The sequence below is a fragment of the Dreissena polymorpha genome, chromosome 1, assembly GCF_020536995.1.
Source record: "Dreissena polymorpha isolate Duluth1 chromosome 1, UMN_Dpol_1.0, whole genome shotgun sequence".
Classification (NCBI taxonomy): domain Eukaryota; kingdom Metazoa; phylum Mollusca; class Bivalvia; order Myida; family Dreissenidae; genus Dreissena; species Dreissena polymorpha.
Window position 1 is genome coordinate 152862644 of NC_068355.1, and position 26436 is coordinate 152889079.

The 26436-nt window shown below is 36.5% G+C and overlaps 3 protein-coding genes across 4 annotated transcripts in view; 2 read left to right on the forward strand and 1 right to left on the reverse strand.

Moving 5' to 3' along the window:
- Positions 1 to 98: 98 nt before the first annotated feature.
- Positions 99 to 19478, reverse strand: LOC127856343 (uncharacterized). The gene is made up of 8 exons (XM_052392486.1): positions 18676 to 19478; positions 10490 to 10590; positions 9448 to 9536; positions 6848 to 6940; positions 2670 to 2782; positions 1478 to 1586; positions 807 to 906; positions 99 to 670 (listed from the first exon to the last, which is right to left on the reverse strand). Exons 1-8 carry the CDS (start codon positions 18953 to 18955, stop codon positions 464 to 466), a joined length of 1092 nt encoding a protein of 363 aa, XP_052248446.1. The 5' UTR covers positions 18956 to 19478; the 3' UTR covers positions 99 to 463.
- LOC127856421 (RPA-interacting protein B-like) overlaps positions 19393 to 26436 on the forward strand; it is a 67123-nt gene continuing 60079 nt past the window's right edge. The window contains exon 1 of one of the 2 annotated variants that reach the window (XM_052392621.1): positions 19393 to 19559. The gene's annotated coding sequence lies outside the window, so the exon portion shown is untranslated. Of the gene's footprint in view, positions 19560 to 19765; positions 19834 to 26436 lie in introns of those variants that run through there. The other variant, XM_052392631.1, reaches the window with a different exon arrangement.
- Positions 19846 to 22376, forward strand: LOC127856253 (ciliated left-right organizer metallopeptidase-like). The gene has a single exon (XM_052392357.1). It carries the CDS (start codon positions 19991 to 19993, stop codon positions 21662 to 21664), a length of 1674 nt encoding a protein of 557 aa, XP_052248317.1. The 5' UTR covers positions 19846 to 19990; the 3' UTR covers positions 21665 to 22376.

The following is a 26436-nucleotide window of genomic DNA, read 5'->3' on the forward strand; positions in this document are numbered from 1 at the left end:
CCAAAGATTGGATGAAAACTGTGACCTCTACTGTCTACATAAACAATTTGTTGACGGACACACGCATGCACTAACACATGCACGCAGGCATGCACGCACGCACACACAGCGGACGCCGGACATCACACGGTCACATAAGCTCACCATGTCACTTCGTGACAAGTGAGCTAAAAAGAGTGTAACCTTTTCCGTGCTTGGATTGCAAACTTCTGCATCACTTATATGATGTTAAACAAAATGCACTCATGTATGTGCTGTCTCAATGGCAGAGTGTTCATAGATTGCCAATAAGTTTTAATATCAATGGTCTAAGCTTTTAGTAGTGCCTTATTGTTTACCTATCATATTTCCTTTAAAAAAAAATATAGATGGCTAACTTCCTAACTCTAATCTTCACATAAATACTGGCATTATTGTTTCCCCAAAAAATTCTGTGAACAAGTCAATTGAATAACTTTGTTGTCTAAATTGATGAAGTTCGTCCTCTCCTGCTAAAACTGAGCAATGCGTCCGTCTCCCCTGAAGTCCCTTCAACAGTTGACTTTGACATTGCATTGATGTTGCCGCGGGAACGGTAACCATCAGAGCGGAAGATTCCACAGCAGCCAACAGGAGGCCAGCTAAACATCACCATGGCGTCAATAACAACTTGGAAGGGGTTGAGGACAGCCTACAATAACATTACAATGACAGCACTGGTCAGTTTTTGTACGGTAATGAAATAATATTTGAAATGAAACAAATTGAAGTCAACTCGATAACAAATGCATATTACCCTACAATGATCAGGTATAAAAATGACTAACTTCTAAAACAAGAAGAACAAGAATCAGGTACTCGGCTTCTGTATCCACAACACTGTCCAGAATGCTCATGAATATTCCGTTGAGAATATTAGGGATCCAGCTGTAAGAGAAAACACTGTCAGTTTTGCTAGTGAACTTTTGGTACATTATTGGTTACAATAAAGCAAATAGCGCTACGTAGCTAATTAACATGAGACATGATGTACCAGACTAGTTATGATCCACTTTTGCAATGTTTCAAGAACCATTTTTGAACTCAGCCAAGATATTAGTAGAAAACATATCATGAGCAAGTTTCATGATGATTGGGCAAAAACTGTGCACTCTTGAGATTTTGCAAGCTTTTCAGTTTTTTTGACATGCTGACCTAGTTTTTGACACCACGAGACCCACTTTTACAATTGGCCAAGATTTCATAAAGAAAAATGTGAAGTTCTGCCAAAAAATCATGAAGATTGGGGCATAAATGTGGCCTCCATAGTATTCAAAATCTTTTTCTTTAATTTTACTCAATGACTTAGATTTGAACTCAGCAGAAATATTATAGAGACAAATCTTCTGTTCACATTTCATTAGGATACTAATTAGCTTGATTAAATCTATTGACGGTCATAATAACAGACAAATCTATCCTAGAGATATGTTACAATCAAAGCAAGCACCATATTTACCATATAACAAAGGTTACTGCAATAATGATGTACTTGGCTTGAAGATTGTCAAGCATCTCACGCTCTGGTGGGGAGAATCTTCCGAAGTGTTGTATCAATTTACGCTTCACTGGAAAAATGTATCAACTGACCCCCATAAGCAGATGACCAAGCAAAGTAGCTAGATGCACAGCCTGGTCTTAAGCTACATTGGCCCCATACGGCATAAGACCCATTTTGGCATGAGGCAGGTCAATTGTTCTAAGATAATATGCAGAAAAACAATTTAAGACAGCATCCAATAATAAAATAGCCTAAAGTCAAAGTATTTAAAGTTTCTAATGTGGGCAACGATTATTGGCTGAACACTTTACACTCCAGGCCAAGTATAGAACCAAGAAGTTTAATGGGGCGACAACAAAGGCTCATTACATCGCATTGTGTTAGAAAAATAATAAGTAACACTGACTTTTTGATAGATATTGTAGAAATATGATTTTGATTAATTGTTGTGCATCAACCAATTGAATCAACAACAAATGACAGCGCAGGCTCATGTCTTATCAAAGATCTTCACACAAATGGAAGTTTAAAACTGAATGTTGTTTTAACAAATAGCCCTAAATATACACAAAGTGAAGCAATGGCTGCACCATCAGAAGACAAAACTTATTATAATATGAGGCCCTTTATTTGAAGATCAATAAATTCATTAAATAAATATCATCGACAGATAAAAAGATAAAAGCTGTGCTCTGTGGAAAGGGGGTTTAATGCATGTGCATAAAGTTTCCTCCCAGTCAGGGACGACACTTACCGCTTTCGTGTTAGAAAGTTTCTTCTTATGAAAAATCAAGTTAAGCATAAAGTGTTGTCCCTGATAAGCCTGGGCAGATTGCACATGATAATCTGGGACGACACTTTACACACATGCATTAAACCCCTTTTCACTGAGCCCGGCCCAAATGTTAATGATAAGGTTATATAAAATATGTCATTAAATGCTTATTAAGACTTTTTGCGTTGTTGATTTGCTAGTGTACTTTTTGTCCATAGACAAAAAAAATCAGAATACCTACAAATAATTAATAATTTAAGTTGGACAATAAAGATGTTGAGCACAGATTCAGCTTAACTAGCCGTGGGCTATGTGCATGTAATGGTAAAGTGTGCACTGTGCAAACTTGAACCTCTCATGGTCTGGCTCGCTCACCTGATTTCAGGGTCTGGTAGAACAGCACGATAACTATCAAAATCACAATTACAATTGGCAACAGGAAGATTCCAAACATGGCTGACCGTACAAAGTGATACTGTGCTGAACATCTACAATTAACAAATAGGATAAGTGTAATAAACTGTACAATCAATAAGTAAGATAATTTTGAAGTTCCGTGTTGAAGGCTACAAATGGTCTTATACAAGTGTTTATTTATGCCAAATTATCTTAGACTCCCTGAGTATGTGGAAAAGGTATAGCTGACAGAATTTCCTTTGCTTTTTTATGTGCAAATTTGACCTTTTACCTCTAAGAATGACCTTGACCTTTTTTGGTTGGAGACGGGCGTTACACTCAACTAGTCCTCTCATGATGGTTTAAATTAGTGCCAATTTATTTTAAGTGCATCAATAGCAATGGCAAAGTTATGGCTGAGAGAGGCAGTTTCAGGCGGGCATACATATGGACAGCCGGGAAAAACTGCAGAGTGCCTGGTTAGATTTGGCTGGTTGTTATCCCCACACTCAGAATTGGAGCCGGGGGTTTATGTGTTTATCTCAGTCGTCTGTCCGTCCTGTCCACAATCTCCTCCTACACTTTTAGCACTAGAACCTTGAACACATGGTAGCTATGAGCATATGTGCGACAGTGCACTATTTGGAATTTAGATCTGACCTCTGTGTCAAAAGCTGCGGCGTGGGGATACGCGTCGGCCCCGGCTGCTGCATTTCTTGTTAAACTTGGCCTTCATTGTATGCTTATTTTTTAAACTTGGCCTCCATCTTTCTGCTAATAATGTTTTTTGATAACTCTGCTGACAATCAGATCAAATCTATGTGATTTAAACATTTGCAATACAGGAATTTATGTACACATTGTCAATACTACCCATCCCTGACCTTGATGTAATATTAAAATAATTAAGTCTATATTCCACTTTGTATGCAGGAGAAATTAAGAAAAAATAAGAAGAACAACTATGCAAAACAAGGATATCAGTGAAACTGATGGATGCTCCCTGATGATGCGCTTTGTCAATATATGTGTTAACAAGAGCACCGCCTTGCGGGTGCAGACCGCTCATCTATTTTCTTTTTAAAGGTGAAGGGACTCTCATTTTCAATCACAAAGGAGGGAGGAGTGGAGTGAAGAGGGGTGTATAGTGTGGGGTTGTGGACATTTATTACATTATCTTCCAAAAAAGCGAAAAAAAAAAAAATAAATAAAAAAATCGGGGGGGGGGGGGTATAGTGTGAGGGTGTGGTGATAATTTGTGAGATGATCTTAAAAAAAAAAAAAAAAAAAAAAAAAATCAAAAAAAAAAATTTGGGGGGGGGGGTGGGGGGTGGGGGGGTGGGGTGGGGGTATAGTGTGAGGGTGTGGTGGTCATTTGTGAGATGATCTTATAAAAAAAAAAAAAAAAAAAAAAAAAATTAGGGGGGGGGGGGAGGGCACGGGGGATGGTTTGGGTGAAGTCTATTGTGGTATGTCAGGTAAGAGTAGTTTCATCAAAGTATCAATCAAATCTAATCATAAATAAAGAAGTTATGGCAATTTTAGCAAAATTTAATAATTTGACCTTGAGAGTCAAGGTCATTCAAAGGTCAAAGTAAAATTCAAGTTGCCAGGTACAGTAACCTCATGATAGCATGTAAGTATTTGAAGTTTGAAAGCAATAGCCTTGATACTTCGAGTGGATCGAAACACAAAATTTAACCATATATTAAAAGTTACTAAGTCAAAAAGGGCCATAATTCCGTAACAATGACAACCAGAGTTATGCAACTTGTCCTTTTACTGTACCCTTATGATAGTTTGTGAGTGTTCCAAGTATGAAAGCAATATCTATGATACTTTAGGGGTAAAGTGACCAAAACATAAATCTTAACCAAATTTTCAATTTTCTAAGTATAAAGGGCCCATAATTCCGTCCAAATGCCAGTCAGAGTTACATAACTTTGCCTGCACCGTCCCCTTATGATAGTTCATAAATCTTGCAAGTATGAAAGCAATAGCTTTGATACTGTAGGAATAAAGTGGACCTAAACACAAAACTTAATCAAATTTTCAATTTTCTAAGTATAAAAAGGGCACATAATTCTGTCAAAATGCCAGTCAGAGTTACATTACTTTGCCTGCACAGTCCCCTTATGATAGTTAGTAAGTGTTGCAAGTATGAAAGCAATAGCTTTGATGCTTAAGGAATAAAATGGACCTAAACACAAAACTTAACCAAAATTGTCAATTTTCTAAGTATAAAAAGGGCACATAATTCTGTCAAAATGCATGCCAGAGTTATCTAACTTTGCCTGCCCAGTCCCCTCATGATAGTAAGTAAGTGTACCAAGTTTGAATGCAATAGCATTGATACTTACTGAGAAAAGTGGAACTAAACACAAAACTTAACCAAAATTTGCAATTTTTTAAGTATAAAAAGGGCACATAATTCTGTCAAAATGCACGCCAGAGTTATCTAACTTTGCCTGCCTAGTCCCCTCATGATAGTAAGTAAGTGTACCAAGTTTGAATGCAATAGCATTGATACTTTCTGAGAAAAGTGGACCTAAACGCAAAACTTAACCGGACGCCGACGCCAACGCCAACGCCAACGCCAACGCCAACGCCGACGCCGACGCCAAGGTGATGACAATAGCTCATAATTTTTTTTCAAAAAATAGATGAGCTAATAAAAACCTAAAAAAATATGTATTATTAGCCTCAGTGACCTTGACCCCAGTGACCTAAACCTCATCAAAAGGTAGAGGTCCATGCAAGGTAACAACATGCCAATTATGTAAGAGATCAATAAAATATTGAAGGCGCTATGAGAAACTGTAACAAAAGTGTGACGGAAAAATCTATTATTAGCCTCGGTGACCTCATTAAAAGGTAGAGGTCCTTGCAAGGTACCTACATGCCATATATGAAAGAGATCAGTAAAGTATTTAAGGTGCTATGAGAAACTGTAACAAAAGTGTGACGGAAGGAAGTAAGGAAGGAGGGACAAACTGGCAACTATATGCTCCTAAGTTTTTTTTCAGGGAGCATAAAAAGGGCCATATTTCCGTCAAAAGGACAACCAGAGTTATGCAACTTGTCCTGTACAGTCCCCTTATGATAGTTAGTGAGTGTTCCAAGTCTGAAAGCAATAGCTATGATACTTTAGGGGTAAAGTGGACCAAAACACAAAAATTAACCAAATTTTCAATTTTCTAAGTATAAAGGGCCATAAGTCTGTCAAAATGCCAGTCAGAGTTATATAACTTTGCCTGAACAGTCCCCTTATGATAGTTAGTAAGTGTTGCAAGTATGAAAGCAATTTTTTAAGTATAAAAAGGGCATACAATTCTGTCAAAATGCCAGCCAAAGTTATCTGAGTTTGCCTTCCCAGTACCCTCATGATAGTAAGTAAGTGTACCAAGTTTGAATGCAATAGCTTTGATACTTAATGAGAAAAGTGGACCTAAACACAAAACTTAATTGGACGCCGACGCTGACGCCAAGGTGATGACAATAGCTCTTTTATTTCTCTCCAATAAATAGATGAGCTAAAATTGGCCTCTACATTAACAGAAATCATATAAGAAAAAGAATGTTTATTGTTTAAGTAGAATTTTCTTTCGTACTCCATAGTACATTTTGGTAAATCAGATTTTGGGCAGAAATAAAACTCGCGTTCAGTCTTAATTGGCCGGGTACGTTCAAGTATATTTTCCGTGTACGGGATACATTTTAGTATTCTTAAGAGTACCCAGGGTACATTTAAGTAGTGCCCAAGCTGACAATGACTAAGCTTTATTTAACCTATGATCTGCTTACTTCCTTTTAATCTTTCTAATTGTTTATAGCATCTTCTTTAAATGTTTTTTCCAGGTTACTGTATATAAAATACACACATAGATTTGTACATATATATTCATATATTGTTGTTTGTTCATGTATAAAGCCATATTACTTGTATGTATATGAATACTGCATATAATTAAATTAATTAAACCATACAAGATAGATTTGTTTGTTTGTGTAGATTTTCAGCTGTTTTCAATATTAATATTCCAGTCTTATAATGGCGTTTAGGTAACTGACAAGTAGTAAATTTACTTTTGAATAAGACTAGCAATACTTCAAACACTTCAACAGAAACAATGGTTGTTAAAATTACCACAACTAACCTTTGCAGAGTGGGCTGGTAAGCAATGAAGGCGATGACAGTACAAAGAGATGCTGGCAACATCCAGCCAATCACAATCTTTGTGAAATAGGAACTGCAAGAAACATAAGAAACAATAAACCGACACCAAACATTGTGTGTATACATTACAATTTAGCAAGTATTTATTGAAAACAAGAGCTTTGTCACAGACAAAATGGTAGTAGCAAGCAGATAGATGTTGTCAAGGCAGAAATAGAATCTCCATTATTTCATCAACCTAGCCTAGTTACTTTTTAGCCTTAGCAGAATTAGATTTTAGTTTTCAATTACTTTTGTAACCACACCAACCACAATTTTGGTTTGAAGAAAAATCTGGAAGAATGTGTATAATAACTATAATTATGGTTCATTCGAAATTGCTTTAGTACTTTTTGAAATGCCTAATGATCCAAACTAACATTTTTACTTATTTCTGTAAGCATAACAACCACAGTTTTTGTCTGACTAAACAACTGAAATATATAAATGTATACCTTATATGGCTTTCTAAGAGGGAGAAGAGGGCCCAAGATTGCTCACCTGCATAAGGGTCATGGGCAACTCATGAGAATGATTTAAATGTATATACCCTGTGTAAAAGACCACAATCTGATGTCACATTCAAAATATAAATTTAACTGAAAACATTTCAGCTCCAAACTTCCAGTCATTTTGACGCAAGGCGCATCATTTGAACAAACTGTATAGAGTCTTGACCACAAAAAGATGTTACAAAATAAAAGTCTTACTTTAGAGAGAGAGAGAGAGGACCTCTGTTCCATATAAGAGACCAACTATCAAGCCCTGACCCTTATCAATATCAGATATTTTTAAATTATACACTATAAGTCTATATAAATACTGTAATGTGACAACTTTTGGTTAGACTAGTTTTGATTGATTGTTGAAACTTTGTACCAGACCCCAATCTGACATTTCATGCAAAATATTAAAGCTCAGAAACTTTACTGTTAAAGAAGAAATTTTTTACCATTTACATCTAAATAAAAATGTGACCCCTCCAGAATGGTCAGATCTGACCTCGGGGACATGATGTTGCTGGGGACCACTAGAACATGTTGCTCATCAAGTATTAAACCCCTGATCCCTGTGGTATCAGAGGGCATCATTTGAGTAAACTTTGTAAAGACTATCTATCTGATGTCTAGTACCAAACATCAAAGTTCTCAGCCAGTTATTACAGAGATGAAATCCATTTAAGTTAATATACAATTTAAGTTAATATTATTAATAATGTGACGCTCGGGTATAGGCTGTGTTTGACCCATAGGTTATACGCTGAAAAAATACGACCTTCTAATGATGTTACACACTAAATATTAAGGATCCGATTCATTATCCATTTGGTTTGAGTGAAGAATAATTTAAGATATTTACTATATGATTTTTCATAAATCATGTGGCCCAAAGGGACACAAGTTTTGACCCAAGGGCATGAATTTAAGAATATTGTAAGGGACCACTTAACATGTTTCCAACCAAATACTGAACCTCGGAACCTTGCAGTTTAAGAGATTTTTAGGCTTAATTTTTTAGCTCTAGTTATCTACACACACAGGGGACCAGAACAATTTCCACAACTGATGAAACAGGGTTATTCAAGGATAATGTGTATTATGTTTTGTAAAAATCCATTAAAATCTATGTAGGAGAAGATATCTTTGAACTAAATTGTTGACGATGCACGGTGTACGACAATACACAGTAAAGCAAGTTACCAGTAACTTATAAGTGCCTCTAACTTGGTCAACTTTTGTCCAAATTTAGAGCTTTAAGTTTACATTGAGTTCACTGGAAGATTTGTAGGTTCTTACATAATATAACTCAAATCCTCGTGAGTTAGCCTATTTCTTTTTTAACCAAAAAAAACACACTGAAATAATGTTCATTTTTCTCATACAGTCCTCTATCAACACATTGTAACATTAAATCAGCTCGAGTACTTTTTGAATATCTACAGGATTCAGATTGTATCAGTTAGGGTAAGCAGACTTATTATGAACCAGATAATTTAAATCATTCAAATAAACCAGACCTAAGACTAAAGGAAAGAGGCTAACGACCAGTTGCTTCTTGGTTAACCCTTTACCACTTTCATAGATACGTATTTTTATGCATTTATAGTCCCTTAGAAAGTAACGTTTAATTGAAGGCCTTTCTTACTACATCCAAGTTTTAAAGACTTCATTTTCAACCCTCAGATATTGATGGGAAGCAAACTTTTATAAAACCTGAACAGACTGCCAGTTACTTGCAGGCTGTTCTGGTTTTATGCTATTTGCACATAGACATTTTCACTTAGCTTCAAAGTGGGTAAGGGTTAATAACTATGCCTGCTATGTCAAACTCTGAAAATCTCAGTTATTAATTAATGAATGTTTTTACAAGCCATATCTGTCAAACAGTGAAGAACAAGCTTTCAAAATGGATAAACTTATTATCAATCACATTCTGCAGATTATTTTTACAAGCCAGTCAATGTGGCTACCAGATATTTTACTATAAGAACATACAAAGTATTTTTAATTTTTGTGTTTCACACTTAGAATTAGCACTTACCTTGCTATACCTTTGCTGGTAAGAAAGCATTCAATGCCGTACATAAGGTGCCAGAATATCACACATAGAAAGAAGTATTGAGTCCACAACTGAAAATAAAGTGCATACGCTAAGTATTAATTTCAAGACAGTTTTAAACCTTATCTGCTCATAAAAAATCAATTTGTCTATATGAACAAACAGTATTCAAGCTTTCAATGCTAAAATTACATTCACCAGACAAATGTTTACCGGTAATGTTTTATTGTAATATTTATCAAACATGACAACAGTTTAAATCAAAACATTTATTTTTACGCGTAATATAATTAAATGGGATTTGTTGGTTAATTTTTTTATACATTCGGCTTATTTGAGTGCTATCAACAGACATCTAAGCAGCATCATGCAAAAAAAATGTCATATGCCATATGGAGCAAGCGTACCCATAGTCTGGTCAGGGGCTGCAATGTCCGCTATGAAGTCACACAAGCAGGGCCCTCAATCCATTTTAGGGGAAGCGGGTCGCTACCCATAGCAGGGGGAATTTTCACGGCGTTTCCCTTTTTGGGGGATTTTTAACTTACTCTCTAATTATTACATTTGTACATGTTTGCACTATATTCATTACTTATTTCATAATTTAGTATGTTTGACAAGATTAAATTAAAATAGAATTGAGATTTAATAATCATGAGACATCTATCTATAAAAAAAAAAAAAAAAAAAATTTTTTTTTTTTTTTTTTAGGGGGAATTTTTCCCCAAAAAGGGGAAAAAAGTATACTTTTCAGAGGGGGAATACGGCCAAATTTCGGCCGTGGATTTGTCAGATTGAGGGCCCTGACAAGGTTTTGTGGTCTTATTAGAAGACATTGTAGCTCCATACCAGACTGTGTGTGCATGCACAGGCTTCTCTGCACCCACACTGCATCTATATCTTACAACCATTTTCCCATGACACAGATCATCTAGTCTATGTTCTACTCTACAACCAATAACAGAAATTGAACATGATTTGTATTAAAAGACTATTGCATAACTCTAATAACAGCAGTACTCACTGTTGTGATAATACAAGCAACTTGTTTGTAATCAGTAACATTTGGGTCGTTAATGGAGGGGAAACTCTTTGCCAACCAGAAGATGGATCTGACAGTCAAACCTTGAAATAAACAACCATTAAAACAAGAGTGCCTGAAAGGCTTTAAGTCGCTCACCTGAGATAACAAGATATTATTAGGACAAATCTTCTGACCCAGTTTCATGAAGATCGGAAAATAAATGTGGCCTCTAAAGTGTTAACAAGGTTTTAATATAGCCATATAAGGAAAAATGCCCCGCCCCGTGGCGGCCATGTTTTTCAACCAACCTGCATCATTTTTGAACTCCTCCAAGATATTATTGGGATGAATTCAAGTTTCATGAAGATTAGACTATAAAAGTGGCCTCTAGAGTGTTAACAAAATTTTACTATAGACATATATAGACATATAAGGAAAAATGCCCCGCCCCTTGGCAGCCATGTTTTTCAAGCAAACCTAACCATTTTCGAACTCATTCAAGATATCAATAAGACAAATCTTCTGACCAAATTTCATGAAGATTGGACAATAAATGTTGCCTCTAGAGTGTTAACAAGGTTTTACTATAGCCATATAAGGAAAAATGACCCGCCCCCTGGTGGTCATGTTTTTCAAGCAAACCTAACCATTTTCGAACTCATTCAAGATATCAATAAGACAAATCTTCTGACCAAATGTCATGAAGATTGGACAATAAATGTTGCCAATATAGTGTTAACAAGATTTTACTATAGCCATAAATATAGCCATATAAGGAAAAATGCCCCGCCCCTTGGCAGCCATGTTTTTCAAGCAAAGGTTACCATTTTTGAACTCATCAAAGATATCAGTGGGACAAATCTTCTGAGCAAGTTTCATGAAGATCGGAAAATAAATGTGGCCTCTAGAGTGTTAACAAGGCTTTACTATAGCCATATGAGGAAAAATGCCCCGCCCCCTGGCGGCCATGTTTTTCAACCAGCAGGCATCATTTTCGAACTCGTCCAAGATATTATTGAGATGAATCTTCTGACCAAGTTTCATGGCCTCTAGAGTGTTAACAAGATATTACAATAGCCATATATAGCCATATAAGGAAAAATGCCCCGCTCCTTGGCAGCCATGTTTTTCAAGCAAACGTAACCATTTTCGAACTCATCCAAGATATCATTGAAACCAATCTTTTGACTAAATTTCATGAAGATTGGACAATAAATGTGGCCTCTAGAGAGTGAACAAGGCAAATGTTGACGTCGCACAACGGACAACGCACGACAGACAAAAGGCGATTACAAAAGCTCACCATGAGCACGTTGTGCTCAGGTGAGCTAAAAACATGTACAGTCCACTCTCGTTATCTTGACATCGGATATCTCGATATTCTGGATATGTAGAAGTAAGCTCAATGTCCCATTTTTTTCCCTTCTTTGTCTATATAAATTAACATCGCTTATCTCGATTTTCATTATGTCGAATAATTCGATATGTCGATATAAAATTGTGTCCCCAGTCCCAATTTTACATGTATTTACTGTGGTTTATCTCGAAGTGCGAATAACTGCCTCAGAGTCGGCAAAAGGTGAGAAAAATTGTCTTTGATACTTCACCGTCCCGCTTCGCCCGGCTGCTCCCCATACTGTGCGGTAGGAAATTGATCCGTTAATTGCATCACTGATCACACATGTATAATGTCGTTAGCGATTAACACTTGAGTAAGGCCTGTCACTTTAACTGTCACTTTTTAACATCAATATTAACTGCAATTAATACACAGTCTGCCGAAAGGCCGAAAGACTATTTGTTTTTTACAAACAACATTCCAAAATGCATTGAGTTATATTTTTGCATATATAAACCGTTGCAAATTTACAAAATGTTGTTCTGCAAAACTCATTATCATGGCTAACTTGAAAGAATATTTCAAACTACAAAATGTACATGTACAGTTCAGTATTCCAGAACGTGATTTACGCATGTTCAGATGGAAAACCCTCGTCTTGATTGGACGTCAATTGCATCATTACTTTAAATAGCAACATTACCGGATGTTTACTCGACAGTTTAGAAAAATTATAATCGCATGTGTTCATGCAATTTTGTAATACTTAAAACGTCATTTTAAGCAATTAAATAGCAAAATTAATCTTACCTCGTAAAAACGCGTATATATCAGGTAGAGAGTATTATGCCACACGGTGACGGCTTTAGTTAGACCACTTAGCAGGTATTTAGATGCTAAAAACAAGGTAAATTTTCGTCTCATTTTTTCTTTGAAAACGCCGAATCGGATATCTTGAACTCTCGTTATCTCGATATTTTGTCTTGTTCCCGCCGACTTCGAGATAACGAGAGTGGACTGTATTACACAATATTGTTCAAACTTACATACTACATGATGACAGGTATGCAAGGCAAATGATAGGAAATTCGATAGACTGACAGAATTTTGTTTCAGTGTTCTTTCATATGATACATATTATGCTTTCCAAGCAGTAAGTACCAGTTAAGGAAAGTAGTATGATTTCATAACAGTACGAAAACATGAGAGCCTGTAGATCCTAGGCCACTTAAAGGGACCTTTTCACATTTTGGTAAATTGACAAATAAAAAAAATATGTTTCAGATTCGCAATTTTTTGATGTACTAATGGTATTTGTGAGAAAACAGTAATACTGATCATTAAACATGCTCTTAAATAGCCATTATATGCATTTTTTTACTATTTAAAAACCTTAAAATTATTAAGTGTTGCAACGCTGAACGGTTGAATAATTTGGAGAGTTCAGAACTTCTGTTGTTGTTATATTTTGTGACACTAAGAGGATTGCTTATATAAAGTATTAAATACATCACTCATTGTATGGGCACAGACGGCCGAGTGGTTTAAGCGTTAGACTTTTACTCCTCAGTGGTTGAGCCCAGTTGAGGTTACTTTTTTATCTTTTTTTAAATTTAATCTTGATGTTTACTGGAGCTTTTTAGATCCAATGTTTACATTTATCAATATAAAGCAGTTAATTACAATCTTCAATACATGCCAAAATCTGTGAAAAGGTCCCTTTAAATTGTATGGCATTCGCTCATATAGTAGCAAATTAAACCAGGGAAAAATGTTCCAATCAAGTAATTAAACGTGCTGATTGAAATACAAATACTGTAACATCTAGAATAATTAGAGTTTTGTCACAGACGCGACAAATACCCCCGCATGCCGCATTGACACAGAATATTTTGCATGTTGTCTTCACAAAAAACAGCGGACACCATGCTTGATGTTTAAAGCCCTCTAAGTGACCCAGTGACCTAGTTTTTACCCGGCATGACCCATGTTCGAACTTGACTTACACATCATCTATACAACTTCTGACCAAGTGTGGTGAAGATCGGATGAAAACTACTTGAAATAGAGAGCGGACACCATGCTTAATGAGTAAAACATACTAAGTGTTCCCGTGACCTAGTTTTTGATCTGGCATGGCCCATGTTCGAACTTGGCCTTAAGATCATCTAGATAAAACTTCTGACCAAGTTTGGTGAATATATTGGAAGGAAACTACTTGAATAAGAGAGCAGACATCATGTTGCATGTTAAAAAACGCACAAACTGAACCTGTGACCTTGTTTTTGACCCGGCTTGACCCATATTCGAACTTGACATAGACATCATCTGTTACCAAGTTTGGTGAAGATCAGATGAACACAACATGAACAAGAGCACCGCCTTGCGGGTGCAGACCGCTCATCTATTTTTCTTTTTAAAGGTGTAGGGACCTATCTCAATTTCAATCACAAAGGAGGGAGGGGTGCCGTGGAGAGGGGTGTTTAGTCTGGGGGTGTGGTCATTTATTACATTATCTTCCAAAAATGCAAAAAAAATGCAAAAAAATAAAAATATATTTTTTTTGGGGGGGGGGGGGTGGGATTCTTGGGTTGGATGGTTGGACGGTATTTGAAAAATAAAATAATAAAAATAAATATTCGTGTTTTTTAACCATGTTTGAAAAAAACAAAAGATGTGTTTGTCAGAAACACAATGCCCCCTGTTGCGCCGCTTTGAAATAAAAAAAATAAAAATTCCTTTGACCTTCAAGGATGACCTTGACCTTGAACTTCCACCACTCAAAATGAGCAGCTTTATGAGAACGCCGCTTTGAATTATTTTTTTTACCTTTGACTTTGAAGGATGACCTTGACCTTGAAGGATAACCTTGACCTTTAACTTCCACCACTCAAAATGTGCAGCTTCATGAGAACGCTGCTTTGAAATTTTGTAATTGTTCTTGACCTTCGACCTTGAAGGATGACCTTGACCTTGAAGGATGACCTTGACCTTGAACTTCCACCACTCAAAAATGTGCAGCTTCATGAAAACGCCACTTTGAATTTTTTTATTTTATTATGACCTTGAAGGATGACCTTGACCTTGAACTTCCACCACTCAAAATGTGCAGCTTCATGATAACGCCACTTTGAAATTATTATTTTTTGACCTTTGACCTTGAAGGATGACCATGACCTTGAAGAATGACCTTGACCTAAAAACTTCAACCACTCAAAATGTGCAGCTTCATGAGAACGCCGCTTTGACTTTTTTTTTACCTTTGACCTTGAAAGATGACCTTGACCGTGAAGGATGACCTTGACCTTGAACTTCCACCACTCAAAATGTGCAGCTTCATGAGAATGCCGCTTTGAATTTTTATTTTTTATTTTACCTTGAAGGATGACCTTGACCTTGAACTTCCACCACACAAAATGTGCAGCTTCATGAGATACACATGCATGCCAAATATCAAGTTGCTATCTTCAATATTAAAAAAGTTATGGCTAATGTTAAAGTTTTCTGACAGACAGACGCCATATATTTGACCTTTGACCTTGAAGGATGACCTTCACCTTCACCTTTCACCACTCAAAATGTTCAGCTCCATGAGATACACATGCATGCCAAATATCAAGTTGCTATCTTCAATATTGAAAAAGTACTGGCCGATGTTAAACTTTTCGGACGGACAGACTTCATAAATTTGACATTTGACCTTGAAGGATGACCTTGACTTTTTACCGCTCAAAATGTGCAGCTCCATAAGATACACATGCATGCCAAATATCAAGTTGCTATATTCAATAGTGAAAAAATTATGGCCAATGTTAAAGGGTGGAGGGTGGGGGGGGGGGGTATAGTGTGAGGGTGTGGTGGTCATTTATTAGATGATCTTTAAAAAAAAAATTGGGGGGGGATTGAGGGGGGATTCGGGGGGGATGGTTTGGGTGGAGTCTATTGTGGTATGTCAGGTAAGAGTTGTATTGTCAAAGTATCAATCAAATCTAATCATAAATAAAGATGTAATGGCAATTTTAGCAAAATTTAATAATTTGACCTTGAGAGTCAAGGTCATTCAAAGGTCAAGGTAAAATTCAACTTTCCAGGTACAGTACTCTAATGATAGCATGAAAGTATTTTAAGTTTGAAAGCAATAGCCTTGATACTTTAGAAGTAAAGTGGATCTAAACGCAAAATTTAACCATATATTCAAAGTTACTAAGTCAAAATAGGGCCATAATTCCGTAAAAATGACAACCAGAGTTATGCAACTTGTCCTTTACTGTCCCCTTATGATAGTTTGCGAGTGTTCCAAGAATGAAAGCAATATCTATGATACTTTAGGGGTAAAGTGGACCAAAACACAAACTTAACCAAATGTTCAAGTATAAAGGGCCCATAATTCCATCAAAATGCCAGTCAGAGTTACATAACTTTGCCTGCACAGTCCCCTTACGATAGTTAGTAGTGTTGCAAGTATGAAAGCAATTGGTTTGATACTTTAGGAAAAAAGTGTACCTAAACACAAAACTCTTAGTATAAAAAGGGCACATAATTCTGTCAAAATGCCAGTCAGAGTTACATAACTTTGCCTGCACAGTCCCCTTATGATAGTTTGTAAGTGCTGCAAGCAATAGCTTTGATACTTAAAGAATAAAATGGACCTAAACACAAAACTTAACCAAAATTTTCAATTTTCTAAGTATAAAAAGGGCACATAATTCTGTCAAAATGCAAGCCTGAGTTATCTTACTTTGCCTGCCCAGTCCTCTCATGATAGTTAGTAAGTTTACCAAGTTTGAATGCAATAGCATAGATACTTTATGAGAAAAGTGGACCTAAACGCAAAACTAAACCGGACACTGACGCCAACAATAGCTCATAATTTTTTTTCACAAAATAGATGAGCTAATAAGAGAGCGGACACTTAATACGGACAGACCGACAGCCAAACAGACAAGTACACTCCTATATACCCCCTAAACTTCATTTGTGGGGGTATAAAAACAAGTCTTTTAAAGAAAAGTCTGAAAACATTTGAACAACAGTTACTATTCTGAATTAAAAAATAAATATACAATGTGACCTGAAGATTGTTATTTCAGAACATAGTCAAGAAAGACATTGGACAAATGCTTAAAAATAAATTCATCTATGTTAATGTCAGAACATGGTGCAGTAAATATGACCACTTGAGTGTTTACAAGCCTCTTTCACTATTTGAGTTAGAAGCCAAAGTTTTTGACCCATCATTACGCAGTTTTGAACATGATTGAGACACAGGGATTTGGGCATTGTATGTATATTTTAAACTATTTTACCATTACCAACAGTTAAAAAACAGAAAATATTATTGACCATGTTAAAGCATCAGCGATTCTTTTTGTCATTATGAAGTATCCATTAAATGTACTATCCCATTGGAGGAAAAACTAGAAAATTCCCAACAGTCTTCAAATATTCCTAAAAGGAAGGAAAATTGAACAAATACTATGTGCACTGAAACTGAACTTTTCATGCCAAAGGGCATGCACATGAATATTTTAATTGATTTTAGCAAATAATAATTAATACCAAGCGATGAACAAGAGATGTGTTTGTCAAGAACACAATGCCCCCTATTGCACCACTTTGAAGCCATAAATTTGACCTTTGACCTTGAAGGATGACGTTGAACTTTCACCACTCAAAATGTGCAGCTCCATGAGATACACATGCATACCAAATATCAAGTTGCTATCTTCAATATTGCAAAAGTTATAAAGAAGGTTAAAGTTTTGGTTAAAGTTTTTGAACTTGTTTTTTTACCTTTGACCTTGAGGGGTGACCTTGACCTTGACCTTTCACCACTCAATATGTGCAGCTCCATGAGATACACATGCATGCCAAATATCAAGTTGCTATCTTGAATATTGCAAAAGTTATGACCAAGGTTAAAGTTTTGGTTAAAGTTTTGGGACACACACACACATACAATGACAGAGGCCAAAAACAATATACCCCCGATCTTTCAATCCGGGGGTATAACAAAACGCATAATTCCCACTCTTAAGATTTCACTATGCAAAATTTCCAAATTTCATGCAGGGTTTTTAGCGCTAATTGTTCCTAATTGGTTTTTTACTGGTTCTCAACCTAATTCAGCGAAAAAACCCGCTGAGAATGGAATTCAAAAGTAAAAGTATTTTTTATAAGTGAAACTAGCTATATAGTAAAGGTGACATAATTCTGAAACAAGTTTCATTTAAACTAGTAAGAGATTGAAAAGTCAATTGGGCAAATTTCAATGGAAGTGCCTCATAGAGCCTCAGGTGAGTTAAAACATAATTAACTCAATCCTTCAATTAAATTAAGTAATTATAAAGCAGAACTTATCAAATTAAACAGTGAAAAATATGTAATGCAAAATTAAAAAGAATACTAACAAATCGTAACACAATTTGTATTTGTAATAAAGTTAAATTGAAAACAACATTTGTCAATATCAAGAGATGTGTTTGTTAGAAACACAATGCCCCCTACTGCGCCGCTTTGAAGCCATATATTTGACCTTAGACCTTGAAGGATGACCTTGACATTGACCTTCCGCCACTCAAAATGTGCAGCTCCATGAGATACACATGCATGCCAAATATCAAGTTGGCTTGCTATCCTGAATATTGAAAAAAGTTATGGTCAATGTTAAAGTTTTCTGACGGACTGACAAACTGACTGACGGACGGATTGACAGACAGTTCAACTGCTATATATGCCACCCTACTGGTGGCATATAAACAGCCACGCAATTTAAATCCCTCATAACCTGGCCTCAAGTTGCACTAAAATACAGGGTGTCACAAACTTACTGTAGTAATAGGCTTACCAATGTTTGCTAGCACCTGGGCTGTGATGAGTCTTTTCATCACAAAGTCGATGTCAGAGCTCTGTACCAGCATAGGGCTGCGGCGTCTGATGGTTAGTGACAATTCATGCCAGGGATACAATATGCATATGATGGCAAAGCTACACACAACTGAGACTAGCAGGGTAGTTATGCTGATAGCATTTATTTCAGCATAATCATCATCAATAGTAATGTTGCGAAGAACAAAAAGGGAATTATTCCCAATGCAACAAGTTGCTATAAAGGATGTTGATGCCATTATAAATTTAATTACGTCAATAAAAATGTTTATAAAGAAACAAATTATCCTCCAACACTATAGAAGAAGTCAACCGCTATTTCCTTTAAAATAGTTACATAATAATTGTTGCATGGCATATGTTCTAAACACATTTTCTTATCTATATTAAATCCACAATTTTCATAAGCCTATTAAACTATCTCATGTGGTGATGAAACACTTGCACACTGCAGGTAAAAATGTTTTAACTATAACTAACACTTCCATATATTCATTAATTCAAGCTAACATCAAAACGCATGGGCCATCAATGTTTAAATCTTAAATAAATGGGCCTGTCACTGCCAAACTCACATGCAAAATGTTCTGTTTTGATACAAATATCATATGATTCATGGTTCTACTTTCGGTTGTCTTTTATGTTTCTAACGGAACTTTACGGTTCTTGTTACGGATACAGCCGATGGTTCACTCTGGATCAGAGGACGGTTTATTGCGGAGGATTCCGGACATAGTCGATGTATCACGGTTGGATTGCCGAATGTGATCCGACAGTCAAGGGGAGGCTACTTTGGAAGAACAATTCCGACAGAACGCGGGAGTCGGAGTTCGAGTGCCAATGGTAAATACGCTTTTTTTCAATGTTTTGTGACCAATTCAAATTCATAGAAATAGCTAACGTTTCCATTATCACATTTTGAAGTGAATAGCACTCTGTAAGACACACGATCTTACTCAATTTATTGTGTGTAATGGGGGAGCTACAATGATAATATTAAATTTCAAGGGAAAGAATAATGCTCTCATGTTGAACAGATTTTAGAGTTGTCTTTCTTGTCGTTCTTATATCAGCGTTTCCAGACTCCACGCAGCTGGGCAATTTATTTATATGAGAGGTGTGTGTGCCTTGAATATGTATTCCAGATATAAAACGCTGCTCGGCTGTTCAGTGATTCAGGAGCATTTTCTGTGTAGAACTATGTGTGATTGAACGTTTTAGTCGGATTTATTTAATGTAAAGCTTTATGTGCCTACTTTAATGATTGATTTAAAATGGTACAGCTAGCCCGTTTGTGTAGCTATTTATTAAAATTACTTATATTTAGCTCCTTAGTGAACAATTTTGAATGGGTGCCAAGTTATGTTGCAGGTGTGCAGAATGTGTATAAACCTATTCGAATTCACCCCTATTACTCAAATCTTAATTATGAGTTAAATGATTCTGAAGCAGATATTCTAAAAAATAGTGTTGATAACATTATTTTGTATCTAAAACAACTTTTATTGGTTTTCCCAAATAAAAGTCCATTGCTGCTGGGAAGAGATGCTTGTAAAAGTTCTTGGACAAATGGAAGAAATAAGGGAAAGTGTTCTCAAATCAAGAAGGATTATTCAGGTGAAATTTGTGATGATAACTTCCTTATTCCAGATAAGCATTTGGAAGCATTTTATACTTGGACTCATGAACCCTTGCCCGACAAGACATGGTACACAGATGGTGTTGGGATTTCTAATGCAGATTATATTCTGTATATTCAAGCAATGTCAACGAATCCTTGTCTTACAAATGTTCATAGAACAAATGTCAACCGAGTGACAGCCTATGCATCATACTGCAAATTGGGTGAAATGGACAGACCTGTTGCTGGATACGTCAATTTTTGTCCTTCTGAATTTCGAGAATCAAAAAATGACCAAAAGAGATTAAGACTCACAGTTTTGCATGAAATATTTCATGCGTTAGGCTTTTCAAAAGATTTGTTTTTAAGGTATCGTGATTGTTCTATGACATCTGAATCTAATGAAAATTGTGCTGTGTGGGGATATCCTATATTACGTCAGCATGGAGCAAATTACCTGCTTCTTACACCCACAGTTGTGAAAGCCATGCAGGACCATTTTACGTGTAACAAGACTGAATTTGGGGCCCCACTCATGACAATAAATGGAGTCCTTCAGTCTCACTGGGATTCTAACATTTTGCATGGATCTATTATGTCGCACACTTTAGAAAACCCTGAACATATTTTTGTGGATCCAGTGACGTTGGCAGCAATGCAAGACACTGGCTGGTACAAAGTAAATTTCTCATACACAGATTCTTATCCTTATGCAAAAGGATCCGGATGTGATTATGTGACTGGGACAACAGAACATTCTTCACAGTCCTGTTCATTTCCACATGTTAGAAGTACTTGTGATTCTTGGTACTCAACAAAGATTATTAATTGTACAATCTCTGCAGAAAATAACCCGAGTGTGATCTGTGATAGCGGTACAAGTGATAGAACGGAAATTACACGCTGTCTTCAGGAAGTCACGTCAATGTCATCATATGGAAAGTGTTATACTGTCCAGTGCTTAGGGCAAAATCAGGTCTGGGTGAAAGTTAGCGAGAATAATTGGCTGCTATGTCCAGAGAAAGGGGTCATTGAACTGAAATATGCCGATGTTAAAATTCACTGCCCTAGAAATGTTCACTTGTTTTGCTACAAACGTGGACCACAACTGTATTTGGAGGATCTTGTGAGCTTACAGACAACCACCACCACTCCATCTTCACGTGTTGTAACCCACGACTTGAAAAATATGTACAGTTTTACAAGTGGCATAGGCCGTGCTGACGATATCTTTGGCAATAATTCTAGATCAGGGTTTCATCATGTGTATGGTTTTGACTTCACACTGATGTGTTTCACAATCATTAGTTGGAATATTAACCTCTAATGAGTAGTCATTGTTGATAGCTGGCATAATTATTTTATTTGAAGTGGATACATAGACTTAACATAATTCATTAGACCATTTTATTTTTAATTCACAAAGTTATGGAATATGTTAATAAAATAAATCCATATATGAAATCAGACATTACTTTTTTATACTTTTCTCATACTGTTGGTCTGTTTTATATTAAATGTGCGCTGCTGATGTCCATATGATTTTTAATAACCTAAACAATATGATTTCTTATAACCTAAGATTCTTGACTTGTTGGAACAATGTCTCATGTAAACACCCTTCACAACATGCTTCTTAAACCCCCAAGTGATCATTCTGTATTCAATGAATCTCATAATTGAGTTTATAAAGACATCACAGAGTTGTAAATGTGATTAGTGGTGCCAGGAAAGTCCTGCAACGAGGAATGAGTTTACAGTAAATATTTGCCAATGAAATGTCTTCAAATTCATACTATTAAAGGTATTGACTTTTGTATGTATATTTTAAGTAAATCTTTATGTTATAATCACCTATTACTGTAAGATTATACTAGGAGCTACCAACAGCCTTTTCAATACTTTGGTTTTACAGAATATCAATAACAAATATTTATCCAGGAGACCTTAGTTACATGTACATGTTAATTGCTTTGTCTGAAAGTTTTTCCAATGAGATAACCAGTCGCACATTTTTTTTTTTGGCATAAAGATTTCCTCCATTTTATTTCAGAGTTTGATGCATTTTAAAGTGTAATTAAAATTAAAAAAAAGACTCAAACAAGTAAACCATTTCTTGTCACAGGCCTTTTTCTGTCTATTTTGGGAAAAGGTACCAAGCAAAATTGGGATTTTTCGAGTCGCGAAATCTTTTAAATTGGGAAGAATTTTCATCAACAAAAGCATTATTGGTGAAATTATTTTTCTTAATTGTTCATATTAAATCTAATGTTTTCATAGTACATACACGTACATGTAGGTATTGCCCTTAAATGCTTAGAAAAGTATTAGAATGTTTTTTCCATGCAAAAGTCATTGTCCACTGCTGGCGTAAGTATGTTTATGATAAAAATAAGACTTTGTTAATGTTATGCTTAAAATTCAAATAAAATACATAGCTTGATATCATTAGGATTTTTTAATGAATCAGGGATTTTTTTCCACTTTTTGAGTAGATAGCCCATGGCTTTGGAATTAGGGAATTTTATCGGCATTTTCATGAAATTGGGAAAATAAATTCATGAGCTTTTTTTTTCCACACAAAAAGTCCACTGATTAGGGAAATACTAAATTTGATATAACTCTTTATAATCATTCAAAGTAAAAGAACAAAATCATATAATGCTTTGTTAGATGTAATTGAATTAAAATTGAGATAAAATATGCATTAGACACTTTTTTCTATAATTTTTTTTTTTTTTTTTTTTTTTGGAAATTGGGAATTTTTGGGATTGGGAACATAGCCGAATTTCAGCTATAAAATCGGACCAAAAAAAAACCTGTGAATATTCACAGTCAAAGGACCTGCCTTCAACATATTATTATGATTCAAAAAATCAAGTTGCCAAATGTCTGAAGGCAACCATTTTTTGAAACACAGTAATGTTGAAAGTGAAACCAGTCCACATTTCTCTTCGATATCGATTCTCAACCAATTTACAATAATTAATATGTACACATGATTATTTGCTGTATACTGGGTACATTACCTGATAATTCTGAACAATCTAGCACTTTAATATTTGAAAGCAAATTCTGGCCTAAATTGACCAAAAATGTTTCTTTTAAGAATTGCATAAGCACATCTGGCCACCATTTTTCTGAAGTGTCAAGGTCGCGAAAATTGCATTATGGAACACTCGATGCAATGACGTTTTACATGGTATTCCCATTGGCACACGGTTATTTAAAACACAGTGCCTACCAGTAAACACATTTTTCGGCTTCAGTCATTTGGGTCGGAAATTGGGATTTTATTTTTATGTTCCCCACCATAGTACAGGGTTCGACATTAACTTTTTTTACAGCAAGACCGTCGGACCAGCTCCTCTTAAAATGTACTAGCCCAAACCTGATGTCTACTAGACCATAAATGACATAGTAAATTAACACAATTGTGTCATGTAACTGTTTAATCAGAATTTATCAGTAAATAATCAGTGAACAGATTTTTTTGATGCATAGAGTAAAACAATAAAATACTAGAAATGGCGCGGCAGAGGCCGACGCGTATCCCCACGCCGCATGTTTGACCCAAGGGCGCCCCAGGGTTGATCATGGGGCCATGCATAGTTGAGATTGACTGTATTGTCATAAGAGAAGTTCAGTATCAATTAGAAGTGAATGGGTGTAAAAATAAAGAAGTTATAGTAAAAGGCAATTTTGGGAGGGTGTGGCCTATGTGGGCGGGGTGCCCCAGGATTGGTAATGGGGCCATGCATAGTTGAGATTGACCGTATTGTCATAAGAGAGGTTCAGTATCAATTTGAAGTGAATCAGTGTATTAATGAAGAAATTATAGTAAAAGGCAATTTTGGGCGGGTGTGGTCTATGTGGGCGTGGCGCCCCAGGGTTGGCAACGGGGCCATGCATAGTTGAGTTTGACCGTTTTGTCATAAGAGAGGTTCAGTATCAATTTGAAGTGAATCAGTGTAGAAATGAAGAAGTTAATGTAAAATAACCTAAATTTTTTTTATAGTAAATGGATTTTTTTGGTGGGTGTGGCCTATGTGGGCGGGCGCCCCAGGGTTGGGATTGGGGCCATGCATAGTTGAGATTGACCCTAATGTCATAACAAAAGTTCAGTATCAATTTGAAGTGAATCCGTGTAGAAATGAAAAAATTATAGTAAATGGAAATTTTTGGTGGGTGTGGCCTATGTGGGCGGGGCGCCCCAGGGTTGGGAATGGGGCCATGCATGGTTGAGATTGACCGTATTGTCATAGGTGAGGTCCAGTATCAATTTGAAGTGAATCGGTGTAGAAATAAAGAAGTAAATGTAAAATAACCTAAAAAAATGAGTGATAATTTCTGACGCGGCCCCACCCCAACCCCTATAACTTTTGACCCAGGGGTCAGATCAAAATTCCAAATAGTGCACCGTCGCACATATGCTCATAGCTACCATGTGTGTAAATTTCAAGGTTCTAGTGCTTTTAGTGTAGGAGGAGATAGTGGCCAGGACGGACGGACAGACGGACGGACAGACGGACGGACGGACGGCGGAGATCACCACAATATCCCCACCTTTTTTTCAAAAAGCGTGGGGATAAAAACTCTTTTTTTGCTTTTCTTCGTCAAAGTCAAGCCATGGGAGCTGACTCGATTTTCCATCTAGGATACAATTGACGTTTTCTTGTTTCTTCATATTAAAGTTTCATGTCAGTTTAAGCGTCGGATTCTTTTTTATTTACTGATTTGTCGGACGAAAAGCCGAACTTGAACAAAGCCATTCTTTAAACTAGAAATGGCGCGGCAGAGGCCGACGCGTATCCCCACGCCGAATGTTTGACCTAGGTGTGCCCCAGGGTTGGTAATGGGGCCATGCATAGCTGAGATTGACCGTATTGTCATAAGAGAAGTTCATCATCAATTAGAAGTGAATTGGTGTAGAAATGAAGAAGTTATAGTAAAAGGCAATTTTGGGTGGGTGTGACATATGTGGGCAGGGCGCCCCAGGGTTGGTAATGGGGCCATGCATAGTTGAGATTGACCGTATTGTCATAAGAGAGGTTCAGTATCAATTTGAAGTGAATCGGTGTAGAAATGAAGAAATTATAGTAAAAGGCAATTTTGGGTGGGTGTGGTCTATGTGGGCGGGGCGCCCCAGGGTTGGTAATGGGGCCATGCATAGTTGAGATTGACTGTATTGTCATAAGAGAAGTTCAATATCAATTTGAAGTGAATCGGTGTAGAAATGAAGAAATTATAGTAAAGGCAATTTTGGGTGGGTGTGGTCTATGTGGGCGGGGCCCCAGGGTTGGTTATGGGGCCATGCATAGTTGAGATTGACCCTAATGTCATAAGAGAAGTTCAGTATCAATTTGAAGTGAATCCGTGTAGAAATGAAAAAATTATAGTAAATGGAATTTTTTGGTGGGTGTGGCCTATGTGGGCGGGCGCCCCAGGGTTGGGATTGGGGCCATGCATAGTTGAGATTGACCCTAATGTCATAACAAAAGTTCAGTATCAATTTGAAGTGAATCCGTGTAGAAATGAAAAAATTATAGTAAATGGAAATTTTTGGTGGGTGTGGCCTATGTGGGCGGGGCGCCCCAGGGTTGGGAATGGGGCCATGCATGGTTGAGATTGACCGTATTGTCATAGGTGAGGTCCAGTATCAATTTGAAGTGAATCGGTGTAGAAATAAAGAAGTAAATGTAAAATAACCTAAAAAAATGAGTGATAATTTCTGACGCGGCCCCACCCCAACCCCTATAACTTTTGACCCAGGGGTCAGATCAAAATTCCAAATAGTGCAGGGTCGCACATATGCTCATAGCTACCATGTGTGTAAATTTCAAGGTTCTAGTGCTTTTAGTGTAGGAGGAGATAGTGGCCAGGACGGACGGACAGACGGACAGACGGACGGACAGACGGACGGACGGCGGAGATCACCACAATATCCCCACCTTTTTTTCAAAAAGCGTGGGGATAATTACATTCTCTTGTCTGCTACGCAAAAATGTTTACATTGACGATACCGATTTTCGATAGAAGTCATAAAATCATGCTCTTCAGTTTTACAACACTGCAAAAAATCATTAATATGCATGACCA

Coding starts and splice junctions, on each gene's coding strand:
- LOC127856343 (XM_052392486.1), bottom strand. CDS start 18,955: ATGGCATCAACATCCTTTATAGCAACTTGTTGCATTGGGAATAATTCC. Junction 6,941..9,447: donor ACCAGCAAAGGTATAGCAAG/GTAAGTGCTAAT, acceptor TGTTTCTTGCAG/TTCCTATTTCACAAAGATTG. Junction 2,783..6,847: donor TACCAGCCCACTCTGCAAAG/GTTAGTTGTGGT, acceptor TGTTAATTGTAG/ATGTTCAGCACAGTATCACT.
- LOC127856253 (XM_052392357.1), top strand. CDS start 19,991: ATGGTACAGCTAGCCCGTTTGTGTAGCTATTTATTAAAATTACTTATA.